Source organism: Lithobates pipiens, unplaced genomic scaffold (assembly GCF_037356315.1).
Source record: "Lithobates pipiens isolate NorthernLeopardFrog02 unplaced genomic scaffold, aLitPip1_a1.2 Scaffold_18, whole genome shotgun sequence".
Taxonomy (NCBI): domain Eukaryota; kingdom Metazoa; phylum Chordata; class Amphibia; order Anura; family Ranidae; genus Lithobates; species Lithobates pipiens.
Window position 1 is genome coordinate 172817097 of NW_027507758.1, and position 16460 is coordinate 172833556.

General features: G+C 40.4%; 1 protein-coding gene across 12 annotated transcripts in view; it reads left to right on the forward strand.

Moving 5' to 3' along the window:
* UTRN (utrophin) overlaps window positions 1-16460 on the forward strand; it is a 945243-nt gene that overhangs the window by 587880 nt on the left and 340903 nt on the right. Inside the window, exon 1 of one of the 12 annotated variants that reach the window (XM_077486415.1) lies at window positions 13538-14296. The exons of the other annotated variants lie outside the window; for them this stretch is intronic. Coding sequence (XP_077342541.1) covers window positions 14234-14296 — 63 coding nt within the window. The 5' untranslated portion in view covers window positions 13538-14233. Of the gene's footprint in view, window positions 1-13537; window positions 14297-16460 lie in introns of those variants that run through there. 12 annotated transcript variants of the gene reach the window in all.

Genomic DNA, 16460 nt, shown 5'->3' on the forward strand with positions numbered 1-16460 from the left:
CCCACTTCCCATTTCTTGTCTACTAAAAAGCCTAGGCGTATGAGATCATGCAAAGCTCTCTCTCTCTCTCACTCCTGGCAAATTTGGTTTGCCAGGAAGGGAGGGGGGATGAGCCATAAGAGAACCAATCAGAGCCGTGTGGGGTGCAAAGCTGGAGGTGTGCCTCTTTGTGTCTGTGCAAATCCAGGAAGTGAACAGGCAGCAGCTTCAGCTGCCCACAGTTAAAATGGATGCATCCAGACTTAGCGGAGGGAGATATCTGCAGGATATTTGGCCAGTACAGAATCACAGTATATATAAAATAATATGCAAAATGGTTGGAGGGAAACTTCAGAATGGCAAAGATGTTTTTATTACAAATGATGTGAGCAGATTGCAGTTCCTCTTTAACCTGTGGGCTTTAGAGCATGTGCTTAAACATATTACAACTCCTTCCAAGGTGACATTTAATAATCGGGGAATTCCATATAATGATCTCCTGAATAGTTCCCTACTTGTTTTTTACCCCCTTAAGTGCAGAAAGAAGAAATACAATTGTTTGTATGGTACAGATTTGGAATTTAGAACATTTGTTTCCTGTATGAGTTAATAGCCACTTTATATGGTGCAGTATGCTTCTTGTTAAGAGATTTACTTCATCGGAAATAAGCTTGTTGTATTCTTGAAAAAAAAATCATTGTATTGTTGCCAGAAGGATTTGGATTTGGTGTTAGTACAGTAACCCATGTAGCACATTCTATTGGTTATGTAATGACTGTAGATTGCTGTGTGGAATCGGGGAATACAATTGTATTTGCTGTTACTATTGTGCCTATATTTCCAAACTAATGTATTTTATTGCAGAAAAGAGTCCCTTGCAGCTCAGCTGTTTATTTTTGATGCACTTAATTTTTTTCTCGTTCCTTTGTAATGTTGGATGTGCAATAAGTTTACCAAGCAGTTATATTCAGAATTTTAAAATGAGTTGCAGGTGTGATTGTAGAAAAAAAAAGTACTATTTATAGTACTGTATGTTTATTTTAGAATTAAAATACATTTACGTAATTCGATTTTGATAGAAACATTTATTCCCAAAGCTCCCTGCAAGTTTTGTTGTATATGTCATTAACCGATTGCTGACCGGCTCACGCTGTTATATGTCGGCAGAATGGCACTCCTGCGCAAACCGATGTACCTGTATGTCAGTCCACAAAAGCAGGATAGTGGGCGCCAACCTGCTGGTCCTGTAGACTCGATGCCTGCCGGTGGCCCATAATCTCGGCGAGGAGAGGCAGAACGGGGAAATGCCTATGTAAGCAAAGAATTTCCCTGTTCTGCCTAGTGACATGACAGGGATCTTCTGTTCCCTGTTATTGGGAACAGTGATCTCTGTCATGTCAGCGGTAGCCCGGCCCACCTACAGTTAGAACATGCTGAGGGAACACACTTAATCCCTTGATCGCCCCCTAGTGTTTAACCACTTCCCTGCCAGTGACATTTATACAGTAATCAGTGCTTATTTTTTAGCTCTGATCGGTGTATAAATGTCAGTGGTCCCAAAATAGTTTCAAAAGTGTCCGATCTGTCTGCTGCAATGTCGCAGTCCTTATAAAAATCGCAGATCACCGCCATTACTAATACAAAAAAAAAAAAATATATAATAAAAATGCCATAAATCTATTCCGTATTTTGTAGACGCTATAACTTTTGCGAAAACCAACCAATATACACTTATTGCAATTTTTTTTTTTACAAAAAATATGTAGAATACATATCAGCCCTAAACTGAGCAATAAAATAATTTGTTGGGGATATTTATTATAGCAAACAATAAAAAATATTGCCTTTTTTTTCAAATTTCCAGTCTTTTTTTGTTTATAATGCAAAAAATAAAAACTGCAGAGGTGATCAAATACCACCAAAAGAAAGCTCTATTTTGTGGGGAAAAAAAGACATCAATTTTGTTTTGTACAGTGTCGCACGACCGCACAATTGTCACTTAAAATGACACAGTGCCGAATTGCAAAAAAATGCTCTGGTCATTAAGTGGGTAAAATCTTCCGTGCCTGAAGTGGTTAATCACGTTCTGCAAATGACCTGATATCAGTTGCTTCAAAGTATGGATTTCTGAAATGAATAGGATTCAAAGCAGAACAGAGTAATTAAGCCATGTTGAATTGTACTGGCCTGAATGCTGTTAAGTGAGGAAAGCAGAAAGATCTATCAGTGTCAAAACAATGCGGCCAGGCCAAAAAAAGAGCCCAATCTTTATTTCTTTGTTTCTGCAACCACTAACAGCTTTGTGTCACTAGTCTTTGTCACTGCAGTATACATACAAACCCAGAACAGCTTCCTTTTTTAGCTCTTTGTGTTTCCCACATCATGGATGAGGTGTGCCTAGATATCTGGGCCCAAGGAGCTGTTGCCACAAATTTGTCATCATTCTTGTAACATTGTAAATAAAGCTTTTGTTGCCCCAAAGCTTCATATTCCTGATATGTGCCTGCTGTACCATGTACTTGTATGAGAAAGTATCCTGTTCTCTTTTTATTACATATTACATAGTAGGTGAGGTTGAAAAAAGACACAAATCTGTCAGGTCCAACCTATGTGTGTGATCATATGTCAGTACTACATTGTATATCGCTGTATGCTGCGGCCATTCAGGTGCTTATCGAATCGTTTTTTGAAACTATCGATGCTCCCCGCTGAGACCACCGTCTGTGGAAGGGAATTCCACATCCTTGCTGCTCTTACAGTAAAGAACCCTCTACGCAGGTTAAGGTTAAACCTCTTTTCTTCTAATTTTAGTGAGTTAGACTCCCTTCCACAAAAAAGTTGTATCCCTATTGTGGGTATTTGTAAATTGAAATCATATCCCCTGTCAAACCTCTCTTCTCCAGAGAGAATAAGTTCAGTGCCTGCAACCTTTCTTCATAACTAATATCCTCCAGACCCTTTATTAGCTTTGTTGCCCTTCTTTGTACTCGCTCAATTTCCAGTACATCCTTCCTGAGGACTGGTGCCCAGAACTGGGCAGCATACTCCAGGGGAGGTATTGCTTTCTTTATGTGAAAACCCTGCTGTTCCTGCCAGCCCCTCTGGTTTCCTATTAAAACTGACCACACTAAGCAGGAGAACACAGCATGGTCAGTTCTCTAGCTGTGAAATCTCCTCCAATGATCAGACTTGTCCTGACAAGCCCCTTCTGCACAGCCATTCACTGGGAAACTAAGTGTGCTGCAGCTTCTCCTCCCCCCAGCTCTTGTGCAGCTGAGAACAGAGGGGATATGTATAACACATTTATAAAAAAAAAGTGAAAAAAAGGCATTTCTAATTTTTTTACATCTGTAGAAAAAAAGTTTTAGTCTTTCATTTCTATTTTAAACTGAATGGGTTGTTTTACAAAGTAATCATTTACAATCAATTCAGTTTTGCTAAACCTGTACGTGTAGGCAAATATGAACAGATCCCATTAACCACTTCAGCCCTGGACCATTTTGCAGACCAAAGACCAGACCACTTTTTGCGATTCGGCACTGTGTCGCTTTAATTGACAATTGAGCGGTCGTGCGACGTGGCTCCCAAACAAAATGTATGTCCTTTTTTTCCCCACAAATAGAGCTTTCTTTTGGTGGTATTTGATCACCCCTGCAGTTTTTATTTTTTGCGCTATAAACAAAAAAAACATACATTTTGAAAAAAACACATTGTTTTTTACATGTTGGTATAATAAATATTCCCCAAAAATATATAAAAACATTTTTTCTCAGTTTAGGCCGATACGTATTCTTCCACAAATTTTTGTTAAAAAAATTGCAATAAGTGATTATTGATTGGTTTACGCAAAAGTTATAGCGTTTACAAAATAGGAGATAGTTTTATGGCATTTTTATTAATAATTTTTCTTTACTAGTAATGGTGGCGATCAGCGATTTTTATTGTGACTGCGACATTATGGCGGACACATCGGACAATTTTGACACATTTTGGGACCATTGTCATTTATACAACAATCAGTGCTATACAAATGCACTGATTCCTGTGTAAATGACACTGGCAGTGAAGGGGTTAACCACTAGGTGACAGTGTAGGGGTTAAGTGTGTACTAGGAGCGTGTTTCTAACTGTGGGGAGGCATGGCTGTGTGTGACACGTCACTGATCACTGCTCCGTTCACAGGGAGCAGAGATCAGTGACACTGTCACTAGGCAGAACAGGGAGATGCTTGTTTCTTTTAGCATCTCCTCGTTCTTCCTCCCCATGAGGTGATTGCGGGTATCCCCGCGGCTGGACTCACGGAGGTTCCGACCAGCGCGAGTGATGGCACAACGGCAAATTTAAAGGGACGTACCGGTACGCCCATTTGCCTGTCCATGCCATTCTGCTGACGTACATCGGCAGGATTTTTCTACTTTGTTTGATGGGATTACCTGACCCTTCAGCAGCCGCCCTGCTTTCTGTTTGTGTTGCTTTTAGCTTTATTCTAATTCTCCTGAAGAAACGCAAGGCGCGTAATATGTAGATTAAGATATTTCTTCACTGCAATATAATCCCACTCCTGGATTCACCATTATTATACAACAAATTCTTCTGTTGGTAGACTCAATGTAGTTATAAATCGGTCATATGTAGCTTTATACTTCATTCCTTCATTTCTCATTGGTCTATTTTATCAGTGTGGTTTTATATATGTTCAGTCATTATTTGTAAATACATTTATATTTTTGTCATTTTTGTTTTGTCGTGCTTAAAAAGTCCAACTTTTCTTTATCCAATTATTTACAAGCCTATAATAAGGCTTACCTGTGGGTAAGGTGAATATCTTCTAAACTTGCACTGTTTAGGAGATATTCACACAGCATGCAGCTGGTGATGTCACTGGCACATGCGTTCTGAATGGACAGCATGCTCCAGCTGTACCTTCAGAGCTCTGTCCTTTGGCCATTCATACAGCTGTAGTCCACGGACCTGAAAGGAAGACCATGTGAAAATGGAAGCACCGGGGAGCTGTGACAGTCTGTCATAATTTTCTAGTATGCGGTACATACAAGAACAATATGACTTAAAGAGGAACCCCAGGCTCCCGCCAAAAAAATAAAAGCCAGCAGCTACAAATACTGTAGCTGCTGACTTCTAATATAAGGGATTCAGCAATGTCCTCACCAGATCTGATTCTTTAATCGGCTTTGGGTGCAGGTGCCGTCATACCAAGTAAGGGAAACAGGAAGCTGGTTTCCTACTGTGCATGTGTGAGCTGTGCTGTGGCTTGTGAATGGTCCCATAGACTTCTGGGACCTGTGATGTGTCCCAGAAGACTGCGGGAGAAGGAGGGGGCCGAACTTGTGGCTCAGTAGGTCAAAAACAGGTACCTGCTCCCCTCAAAAAAGAGGAAATTTGGCAGTGGAGCGTGCAAACAAGCAAAACTTCCCCATTTGGCTGGAGCTCCGCTTTAAACCTGTAGTGGACCCTGTTGTTATTTCACTATGCAGTCACAGCTTTAACCTCTTCCTGCCCGCCAGCTGTCAAATGACGGCTGGGTGGCACGGTTCTCATTCTGGGTGGATGTCATATGGTGGCCCTCCAGAACGTTTTCTCTTGTGTGCCCCCGGGGGTGCTTGGCACATTTGCGGTTGTGCCATGTTGCTAAGAGTGCTGCCCATTAATGCCCATCACTGATGCCTATCGATGTTCATCACTGCTGCCCACGATGCCACCCATCAATGCCCATCAGTGCCACCTATCTGTGCCGCTTATCTGTGCCCACCAGTGCTGCCTATCTGTGCCCACCAGTGCCGCCTATCTGCTCCCACTGGTGCCCACCAGTGCCACCCATCAGTGCAGCCTATCAGTGCTCATTAGTGCCACCTATCAGTGCCCATAAGTGCGGTATATTCATGCCTCCTCATCAGTGCCACCTAATCAGTGCCCATCAGTGAAGGAGAAAAATTACTTATTTACAAAATGTAGTGACAGAAACTAAGAAAACTTTTTTTTTCAATATTTTTGGTCTTTTTTTTAGGAAAAACAACAACCCAGGAGTGATTAAATGTCACCAAAAAAAAAGCACTATTTGTGTGAATAAAATAATACTATTTTATATGGTTACAGTGTAGCATGACCATGCAATTGTCATTCAAAGTGTGACAGAGCTGAAAAATGGCCTGGGCAGGAAGGGGAGTGTAAGTGCCCTGTATTGATGTGTATCACATTGGGGTAATTTTCTGAAGGCAAATAGACTGTGCACTTTACAGTTATTTTCCTCAGATCTTAGTAAGGTGAATCTTCATTTTGTAAAGAATACCCAATCAGGTGCAAGTAAAATTAAAAAGAAAAAAAAAACAACAACATCTGGTCCTACTGTATCACATGGTACTACTGTACCATGTGATCTGGTGCAGGCAAACGCACTGCATTTGCGCCCTGCGTTTGTGGTGTCGTTAGCTTTGCATTGATTCCCGCTGTAGTGCATTTTGAACAAGGTATGTAGGCTTGTTGGGAGATTACAGCCCACCCCAGCTAAGTTGTACCACCACATTCTAAGGACCCAGCTATAAAACCCAGCCTTATACAGCTTTATTCTGACATCTGCATGATTTTCCCTTCCTCAGATGTATGTAATTTGTAACAGGTACCAACAGTTCATTCTATATCCAGTCATCTGCTTTTTATTAATACAAAAGAAAGGTCTGCAGCTGCTTTGTACTTATAGTAACTGTTCATAATTAGCAGTAAACCTCTGGGATCATTCTTTTTTACTATCGCTTAAATTGTGTCATATTATTTTTAAGGGGCATATTTAAAAAGCAGTCAATCTGCCATTTAGCAAACATTCCCTGCAGGTGAATCTTCTGGGTGCATGCGACAGTGACAGTGATTGATTCATCATGAGCAAATTTTTGGTGAAAGTCACATTCACAGCTTTAGAAATAAGCATGACCTTCACATGGCTTCTCACAAACTGCAAACGGGACATCTTATGGCTTTTGTTTCAACAATGGCTTTCTTCTTGCCACTCTTCCATAGAGGGCAGATTTGTGGAGTGCACGACTACTAGTTGTCCTGTGGACAGATTCTCCCACCTGAGCTGTGGATCTCTGCAGCTCCTTCAGAGTTACCATGGGTCTCTTGGCTGCTTCTCACTTACTCACACTGGCTCCACCTCTGCCTTTGCCCAGCTGCTCACAGTGGTTGTAAGCAGCTAAGACTATCACAGAGGAGATGTTTTCAGACAGAGATGTGAGTGTGACCCCCTGAACAATGGGGCAGGATCTAGGCTTGAGCTTTGGGTATGTAGTTGGGTCCTGTTCTCCCCTTAATTGTGTATCAACCCCCTGATTGGCTGAGAAAAGAGAAAAAGAGGGTGCACTGGCCTTGTGCATTATCCTTTGAGTATGTATTTATTGAAGACATAAAAAAGAAAAGTACTCACAAATGATCTCATAAAATCTTGCGATAACTTGTGACTACTGAGCTCTGAGGAAGAGGGGTTGGTCACCTCGAAACGAGTCAGCGGGTAGTGAATGGTGCGACCTCTGGAGAGTCCTGTTTGTCTAGTATCGGATGCTGCTATTTGATGACTATTTTTACTGTCTTCTCGCAAGATTTTATGAGATCGTTTGTGAGTAGTTGTCTTTTTTATGTCTTCAATAAATACTCATACTCAAAGGATCGTAAATAGTAAATAGATGGTGTTGCGCTCCACATAAAATAAATTAAGTCTAATAACACAATTAATAAATAATCTCATAAAATCTTGAAAACGCACTCATGTGATTAAAATTAAAATCACTAAATAATCGCATAAAATCTTGAAAATGTGCTCATGCGATTAAAAATTCCATTAATTCTAGAATAAATACCAAGTGAATAATACAGTGCTTGAAGCTATTTCCTACTAATATTCATAAAATGAAGAAGCTAAAATAATCTATATACTCGTGATAAAGTGACAAGAAAAAAAAAAAAATCGCAAGTCTTAAAATTATCAACAAAATCGTGACATCAAACAAATCTGTGTCAGTCCATGAAAGTGCATACAAGTGCCAGCAATATGTGCAAAAAAGAGTATATATAAAAATATACAATAAAAATATAAAAAACGGTGTATGAAAAAATTATTATCACAAAATGCAAAAGATAGTAGTCCAGCAAACGTGATAAAAAAATGTCTCTAAATAAGTGTACAAAGGCTAAATCATAAAGTTCATGCAGAAGATGAAATAAATCCACGCTGTGCTATGTGAGGAAATGAATCCTATGAACAACCCCGGGATGATTCCACCAGTGATTTTTCAGCTCCTTAAACGTGGGTGCTCACACACTGAGTGCAGTGGGTACCTTACCTCACTGCTGTCAGTAAGACAGCAAAATACTCCAGTGCAGCAGTTGTGTCCTCAAATGGGGTGTATATCCTCAGTAGGTATAGGGGAACTTCAACACTTTGCGGTGTATATCCTAAATGTAGTATGGGCGCCCCCAAAACCTTTTCCTCCAGATATTCCGCAAGGGATCGCAAATCAGACCCAAGAAAGAAAGAGGGGTGCTCCAATAGTGAAGTACGTTCACACAAATACTTTATTATAAAAAGGAACTAAGTCCTGGGTACTCACACTTATACAGTAACAATCAAGCGTTTTTTTCACTAACAAACAACGAACGGCTTCCTCGTTCGTACCCCGGACGTCACTTCCGGTATCCTCCTAGGCCAATCCTACGCGTATCGTCATTGATCACGTGACTTCATCAGGGACTCCCTGAGTCCCTGATGAAGTCACGTGATCAATGACGATACGCGTAGGATTGGCCTAGGAGGATACCGGAAGTGACGTCCGGGGTACGAACGAGGAAGCCGTTCGTTGTTTGTTAGTGAAAAAAACGCTTGATTGTTACTGTATAAGTGTGAGTACCCAGGACTTAGTTCCTTTTTATAATAAAGTATTTGTGTGAACGTACTTCACTATTGGAGCACCCCTCTTTCTTTCTTGGGTCTGATTTGCGATCCCTTGCGGAATATCTGGAGGAAAAGGTTTTGGGGGCGCCCATACTACATTTAGGATATACACCGCAAAGTGTTGAAGTTCCCCTATACCTACTGAGGATATACACCCCATTTGAGGACACAACTGCTGCACTGGAGTATTTTGCTGTCTTACTGACAGCAGTGAGGTAAGGTACCCACTGCACTCAGTGTGTGAGCACCCACGTTTAAGGAGCTGAAAAATCACTGGTGGAATCATCCCGGGGTTGTTCATAGGATTCATTTCCTCACATAGCACAGCGTGGATTTATTTCATCTTCTGCATGAACTTTATGATTTAGCCTTTGTACACTTATTTAGAGACATTTTTTTATCACGTTTGCTGGACTACTATCTTTTGCATTTTGTGATAATAATTTTTTCATACACCGTTTTTTATATTTTTATTGTATATTTTTATATATACTCTTTTTTGCACATATTGCTGGCACTTGTATGCACTTTCATGGACTGACACAGATTTGTTTGATGTCACGATTTTGTTGATAATTTTAAGACTTGCGATTTTTTTTTTTTTTTTTTCTTGTCACTTTATCACGAGTATATAGATTATTTTAGCTTCTTCATTTTATGAATATTAGTAGGAAATAGCTTCAAGCACTGTATTATTCACTTGGTATTTATTCTAGAATTAATGGAATTTTTAATCGCATGAGCACATTTTCAAGATTTTATGCGATTATTTAGTGATTTTAATTTTAATCACATGAGTGCGTTTTCAAGATTTTATGAGATTATTTATTAATTGTGTTATTAGACTTAATTTATTTTATGTGGAGCGCAACACCATCTATTTACTATTTACTGTCACTTTGAGGGGAGGGTTTGCACCTCTGTCGGTGTTTTCTGCTGCAACCACACCAACCTGCTCTAACTTTACCACTATAGCGCGAGGATAACCTACCATTAATACTCAAAGGATAATGCACAAGGCCAGTGTGCCCTCTTTTTCTCTTTTCTCTCGTTAACTTTTAGGGTCCCCCACCCTTGAGGGCAGTAAGGCCAGTGTTGATTTTTCCATAGCCGGTCTGGTGTTCTGCCTATGCGAAGGAGTGTTTTCGTTTTGTTGTTGTAAAACCCCTGATTGGCTGACCTGTGTCTGCACTGACATTTAGAGCTTGTTCACACTATAGCATTGAGGAAACCCACATTACATGCCTTGTTGTAATATGGTGAACCTTGCAAGGGATGTGCATTGCAGTGTACTAACATGGGTTGCACTGCCAAAATATGCTAAGTGAAATAACTTTTGGCAGCACAATGCACATTTGTTGCAAGGTGTGTTGGGGGTACCATTCAAAATGAAGAATGAACTGCACTGCCTCACACTAACGAATGTAATATGTGTTGCACTAAAGCAGGTAAAATGGGGGGGGGCTGTCAACTAGGCTGTAAAGGGCCCTATGATCTCTAATAGTGGCTCTGAATGAAGGTCTTTGTTCAGGGACTTGTTTGCAGGTGTGCTTCTGCACTGTGACCCTGTGTCATGCAAGTTATTAAGGCTACATGAGGGCAAATTGATCTGCACTGTGGGGGATTAACAACGACATGGAGAAAAAGGCACCAAAGAACATGAAATAAGTGTCATGCGACAAATAGCTTGTTGCATGATAGTGATGCACTGTCCATCCATACACATCTACTTCTCCAGCAGTGCTGCTCCTCACTGTATGCCCTTCCTAACCGCAGTATTTACTTCACTGCGATAATGGTGTACATTTTAGAACAATTTCTAATTTAGTACATTGGTGTGATTGCGTAATTATTTTGGTGCATGCTTTCGATTATTTGTAGAAACTGTTGCATATCATTTGTAAAGGGATCTACTTTAAACCTTTATGCACAAATCTACTATCGAGTAACATATTCTGTTTGACCCAAGAGTCACTAGCTGATGAAGCTAAGCTAAGTGAACTTTCATTTTGCTAACTGAGCGGCCTTTACCTTGTTAAGCTTAACATACATGTTACAATCTGACTGCACAATCATTTATACAGGCATACCCCACTTTTAAGTACACAATGGGGTTTATTTACTAAAGCTGGAAAGTGCAAAATCAGGCTCACTTCTGCATAGAAATCAATGACCTTCCATGTTTTATTACCAAGGCTTAATTGAACAAGCTGGGGTTAGAAGCTCATTGGTTTCTATGCAGAAGTGAGCCTGATTTTGCACTTCCCAGCTTTAATAAATTAACACCATTGTGTACTTAAAAGCGGGGTATGCCTATATTTGCATGGTGCACTAGGTGATGTCATCCACCCATCGATTTAGCCGGTGGTAGCATCGACGCAGAATTAAGGACGGCTGAATCGTGATACATTGATGCTACGATTATATTCAGCCCACCCCCCCCCCCAGTTTTTCCAATGTACAGCCCTTTGCACCCATGTGCATTAGTCCCTATACAGATATAGATTTAATGCACACAGATGTAACTACTGTCCGTAGAAGTGAATGACTCTATGCCCCATTTATGCATACAGACATTGATCTCTCTGCATCAGCATTTACCTGCGAAAGCCCATATGATGTCATTTTCAGAATGTGCAAATTACATCATACACTCATGCACAGGTCAATTCCAGTGCTTCTCTACATCGTGAGTACAGGGGCAACCAGTTATTCACCTGTTGTACATCTTACCTCTCTGGCTCCTCAGGTGCAGGAAAATGTGTTTTTTTTATTTTTATGCCTAGGTAGGTCTGTGTAAATGAGGCCTATATCTGTATAAGGGTTAATGCACAGTGACCAGAGGCCTATTTACATCCGTGTGACCTTATGCAGCAGTTAGCTATATTGGAAAAAAAAAAAAAAACAGGCCTAACCTTTATCCATTTAACTGATGACAATTTAGTGACAAAAAAGGGAAAAATTTATTATTGTGCTTTCATATGCTTCATTCATATTCTTCAGTAATTCTAACTACCTTAACCACTTCCCACCCGGCCAATGCATATATACGGCCGGGTGGGAGCCATCTATTCCTGACAGGCCGTTCAGGAACGTCCTTCAGGAATAGCGGGATCGCGCGCGCGCGCGCTCGCGCAGCGGCGCGATCCCGATGTGCTCGTGTCACCCGGACACGGCACATCTCAGATCGGCAGGAAACAAACAGCCGGTTGCTAGGCAATCGGCTCTCCTCTCCTCACACGGAAGTCACCGCTGAGGAGAGGAGAGCAGAACGCTGCAGCCGGCTGATGATCAGTGAGTATGGGCTGCTTTTTACAGCTTTTTACTCACTGATCATCAGTGTAGTGTCAACACACAACACACCACACAATCCCCACACATGTCCCCAAAACACACATGTCTCCAAAACATACATGTCCCCAAATAATAAAAACACATGTCCCTAATAATAAAAACATGTCCCCCACATATGTCCCACTAAAATCACATGTCCCAATGATTATCTGCACACATATGTACGTGATCACCTGCACACATATGTACATGATCATTTGCGTACATATGTCCGTGATCACACAAACCAATTATTATACACTTAACGGAATTTTTTTTACCAAAAACATGTAGCAGAATACATTTTGGCTTAAATTTATGACAAAATTTGATTTTATTGGATTTCTTTTCAAATAGAAAAAAGAAAATATAGTTTTTTTTCCAAATTTCCGCTATTTTTGCGCTTATATCGCAAAAAAAAAAAAAAACGGAGTCGTGAATAAATAACACCAAAATAAAGCTCTATTTGTGCGAACAAAATGATAACAATTTCATTTGGGTACAGTGTAGCATGACCGCGCAATTGTCACTGAAAGCGCTAGAGCGCTGAAAGCTGAAAATTGGGCTGGGAAGGAAGGGGGTGAAAGTGCCCTGTATTGTAGTGGTTAAAGTAGATATTCACAGTCAGTCTAAAGTCCTTTATTGATTTTGCTATTTCTGCCGCATGCAGCACATTTAGCTGCTTTTATAGTGATGAAACTCTTTCTGTACTCGCAGTATTTACAGTATTTATATCTTTTGCATTTGCTAAATCGCTATATGTAAACCCCTTTTCAGCTGTTACACTTCAAATAGCCATGTGTTATGTGTGTGCTTCCATTCCCAGTGCAGTTAGCACATATGAAATTGTATTGTTTTTCCCCTTTCACCGGCCTTAGTGCCCCCCACCTGCCAATTAGAGAGTTAAACTGTTCACATGAAAGACTGAAGGCAATACTGTGTTTTCCAGGGAAGACTGGAATGGAACTGACATCTGTGCATGGGTTAAACACAACATGAACGTGGAACCTTTCCTTTCCATGCCCCTTTGCTGTTTTCATTTTAAGGGGAGACAGAAGGGAGGGGAGTGTGGGCATGCAATTCCAGCTTTCTACTACGTTTTTCTCCTGAGGCACAGAAGTTAAGCAGAGAGTGAGGCCTCAGGAAGTAGGAGTGTTCTTAAACCCTGGACTAGCTAAGGGGGGTTTGAAACAGGAGAATGTTGAATGAAAAAAAAAAAAAAAATGAAAATAAACAACAGCTCACAATGGTTAAGGTTAGTTTTCGTACAGCCTGGACTGAGAATGGAAAGTCAGCCTGCAACAGCCTCACACGTGAAGTTGTACAGTTTGCGAGCACAGAACAGAACGCTATAGTCCGGCCGGAGCTCAGCATCTTTGCAGACAGGATGAGAGTCTGCACTTGGCATTGTTATCACTATGGTAACATAGGACCACTACTCTATTTACATAAACATTGACTAATGTCAATAGTCTTCTTCGTTTTATGACCACTTTTTCAGTATTTAGAAGTTTCTTTATTTGCACTGGATTTTGCTACCTGTGGAATGGCTCTTATTTCCCCACATGTATCCTTTGTGTTCCAAAAGGACCCAACACTTTAAAATAGGATTTTTATTTCCTTGTGTGTAATTGAGACTAGTCCAAAAGCCACTGGCCCTGGAGACAACAGTTGGGAGGTCTTCGGGTCATTACCAAGGTGTGCTGAAGAGTGATATTCACAGACTGCAACCAAGAATCATGGATCCCGGTTAACAAAGCAACCATGGACTGGTTTCTGTGCAAGATCAGCCGAAGGATGTACTTGGTGGAATGGAGAAGAAAGTTGTTTTATTGTGGCATGAAAACTGTGGCCTGTAGTATAGAGTCGTCATGTCTGTGGGTATGACATTGTGAATAAAAAGGCTTTGTATCGAAGACTTAGGAGACTGGCTGCAGGAAACTTACCAGGAAGATGTAGTCCAAAAAGGATGTATCTGACAATGATTGGCATGAACTTCAGCTTGCAGGAGCTGCTAATGAAATTTGAGCAGGTATCTCTGGGTCCTTACGTGACACCACAAATGGTCCATTATGATTAGGCTGGTACATCATATATAGAGTACAGAAGTGTTATGCGCTTCTGTGCGTGTATACAGTATATGCATATATTTATACTTCTAGGTATGTGTGTATGGTTTTTATATAGTGTCATAAGGAAATTCAGTTTCTCGTAAGTGAATGGAACGTACAATCTTAGAGCAAGTTGCCACATTTAGCACTTTTAGTAAAAAAAAGGGTATATTTCCTAAGGCTAGGTTCACACTTTTTATGCATTTTTCATGTGCTTCTATTGAAGTCTGTGAGGCCAAAAACATGCTAAATGTTGTACCAAACAAAGTGCCTAGTGGGGTCAAAAACATGCTAAATGTTGTACCAAACAAAGTGCCTGCACCTTTTTTCCAGGTTGCACATAAGAGCATTTGTGAATTGGAATTCTCTTGTTGTGAAACACCACAAATTGCAGAGGTGTGAAAACGCATGAGTTATAGTGTACTTTTTCCAACTGTGATTAGGTGTTAAAGCAAATATAAGAAAGTAAGCGAACAATAATATAGTGCTAAAGTCTCTAGAAGTACTGTGAAAAACATAAACAGCGCTACTAGTGATTTGAGCACTATATTGTTTGATTACTTTACAACATTTGTTTAAAGAGGGCTTCGAGTAGCAATAGTAATTATTTTTATTTATTTATTCTTTTATTTTGGGGGGGGGGGGGGTTTGGGGGAGTCACTTTTAAGCATTATGAATTGTGGACTGTAGGTCAGCTGGGATACTGAAATTACATCAGCAATGTTAAAGAGGAACTTATTTTCTTCTTTTCAGTTTCACTTACTTTGTTGGCTGGAGTTTCCCCCTCAATAAACAGACACACATGCCCAGCAAATCCAGTATTCTCTGCAGCAATAAGCCAGGGCCTGTGCTGCCATCTTCCTTTGTTATATTATCAGAAGCTGGCTTTCTCTTTTGGGTTTTGGCAGATGGCCCCTTGCTAAAGCTCTGTGGCAAATGCACAATGATGGCCTGAAGCCTGCTAGGATGCATGATGTGAGCATCCCAAGAGGCTAAGGGTGTGCGTGTGTTGGGGGGGGGGGGGGGGTGGTCTGTGTAATTTTCACCTAGGCATGAAATCCAGAAGTGCAGAGCGAGTTTAGCTAAAAAAAACTAAATAGAAGTATATTACGATTGTGAGAAGGGGATAGTAATATTATGGAAAGTGTAATTGGTAGGTAATCAAATTCAAGTTTCTAGAAAAAGAAAATGGCATAGTTTAACCACTTCAGCCCTGGAAGATTTTACCCCCTTCCTGACCAGAGCACTTTTTACAATTTGGAACTGTTTCGCTTTAACTGACAATTGCCTGGTTGCTCAACACTGTACCCCAACTAAATTTACGTCTTTTTTTCCTACACAAATAGAGCTTTCTTTTGGTTGTGTTTGATCACCTCTGCGGTTTTTATTTTTTACGCTATAAACAAAAAAAGAGCGACAATTTTGAAAAAAATAAAATAAAATATTTTTTACTTTTTGCTATAAATACCCCCAAAATTAAAAAAATAAAAACAACAAATTTCTTCATCAGTTTAAGCGAAATATATATTCTTCTACATATTTTTTATAAAAAAAAAATCGTATATTGTTTGGTTTGCGCAAGTTATAGCATTTACAAACTATGGTAAAGATATATGACATTTGTATGGCATTTTTATTTATTTTTTACTAGTAATAGCAGTGATCTGTGATTTTTAGCGGTACTGTGACATTGCGATGGACAGATCGGACACTTATGACACTTTTTTGGGATCGTTGACAATTATACAGTGATCTGTGCTTTAAATATGTACGGATTACTGTGTAAATGTCACTGGCAGGGAAGGGGTTAACACTAAGGGGCGATCAAGGGGTTAACAGTGTGTTCCCTCACGGTGTGGGGATGGGAGTGACTAGGAGAGGAGACATATCGTTTTTCCTACTTAGTAGGAACAAACAATATGTGTCCTCTTCCCTGACAGCACAGGAATTTGTGTGTTTACACACACAAATCCCCGTGCTGGCGCTCGTGCACGCGATCGCTCGTGGCCGGTAGCAATCGTGCCTGCCGTCAATGCACATCGGGTCCCCCACCATGCAACGGGCAGGCGCCCTCTGGTGGCCAAA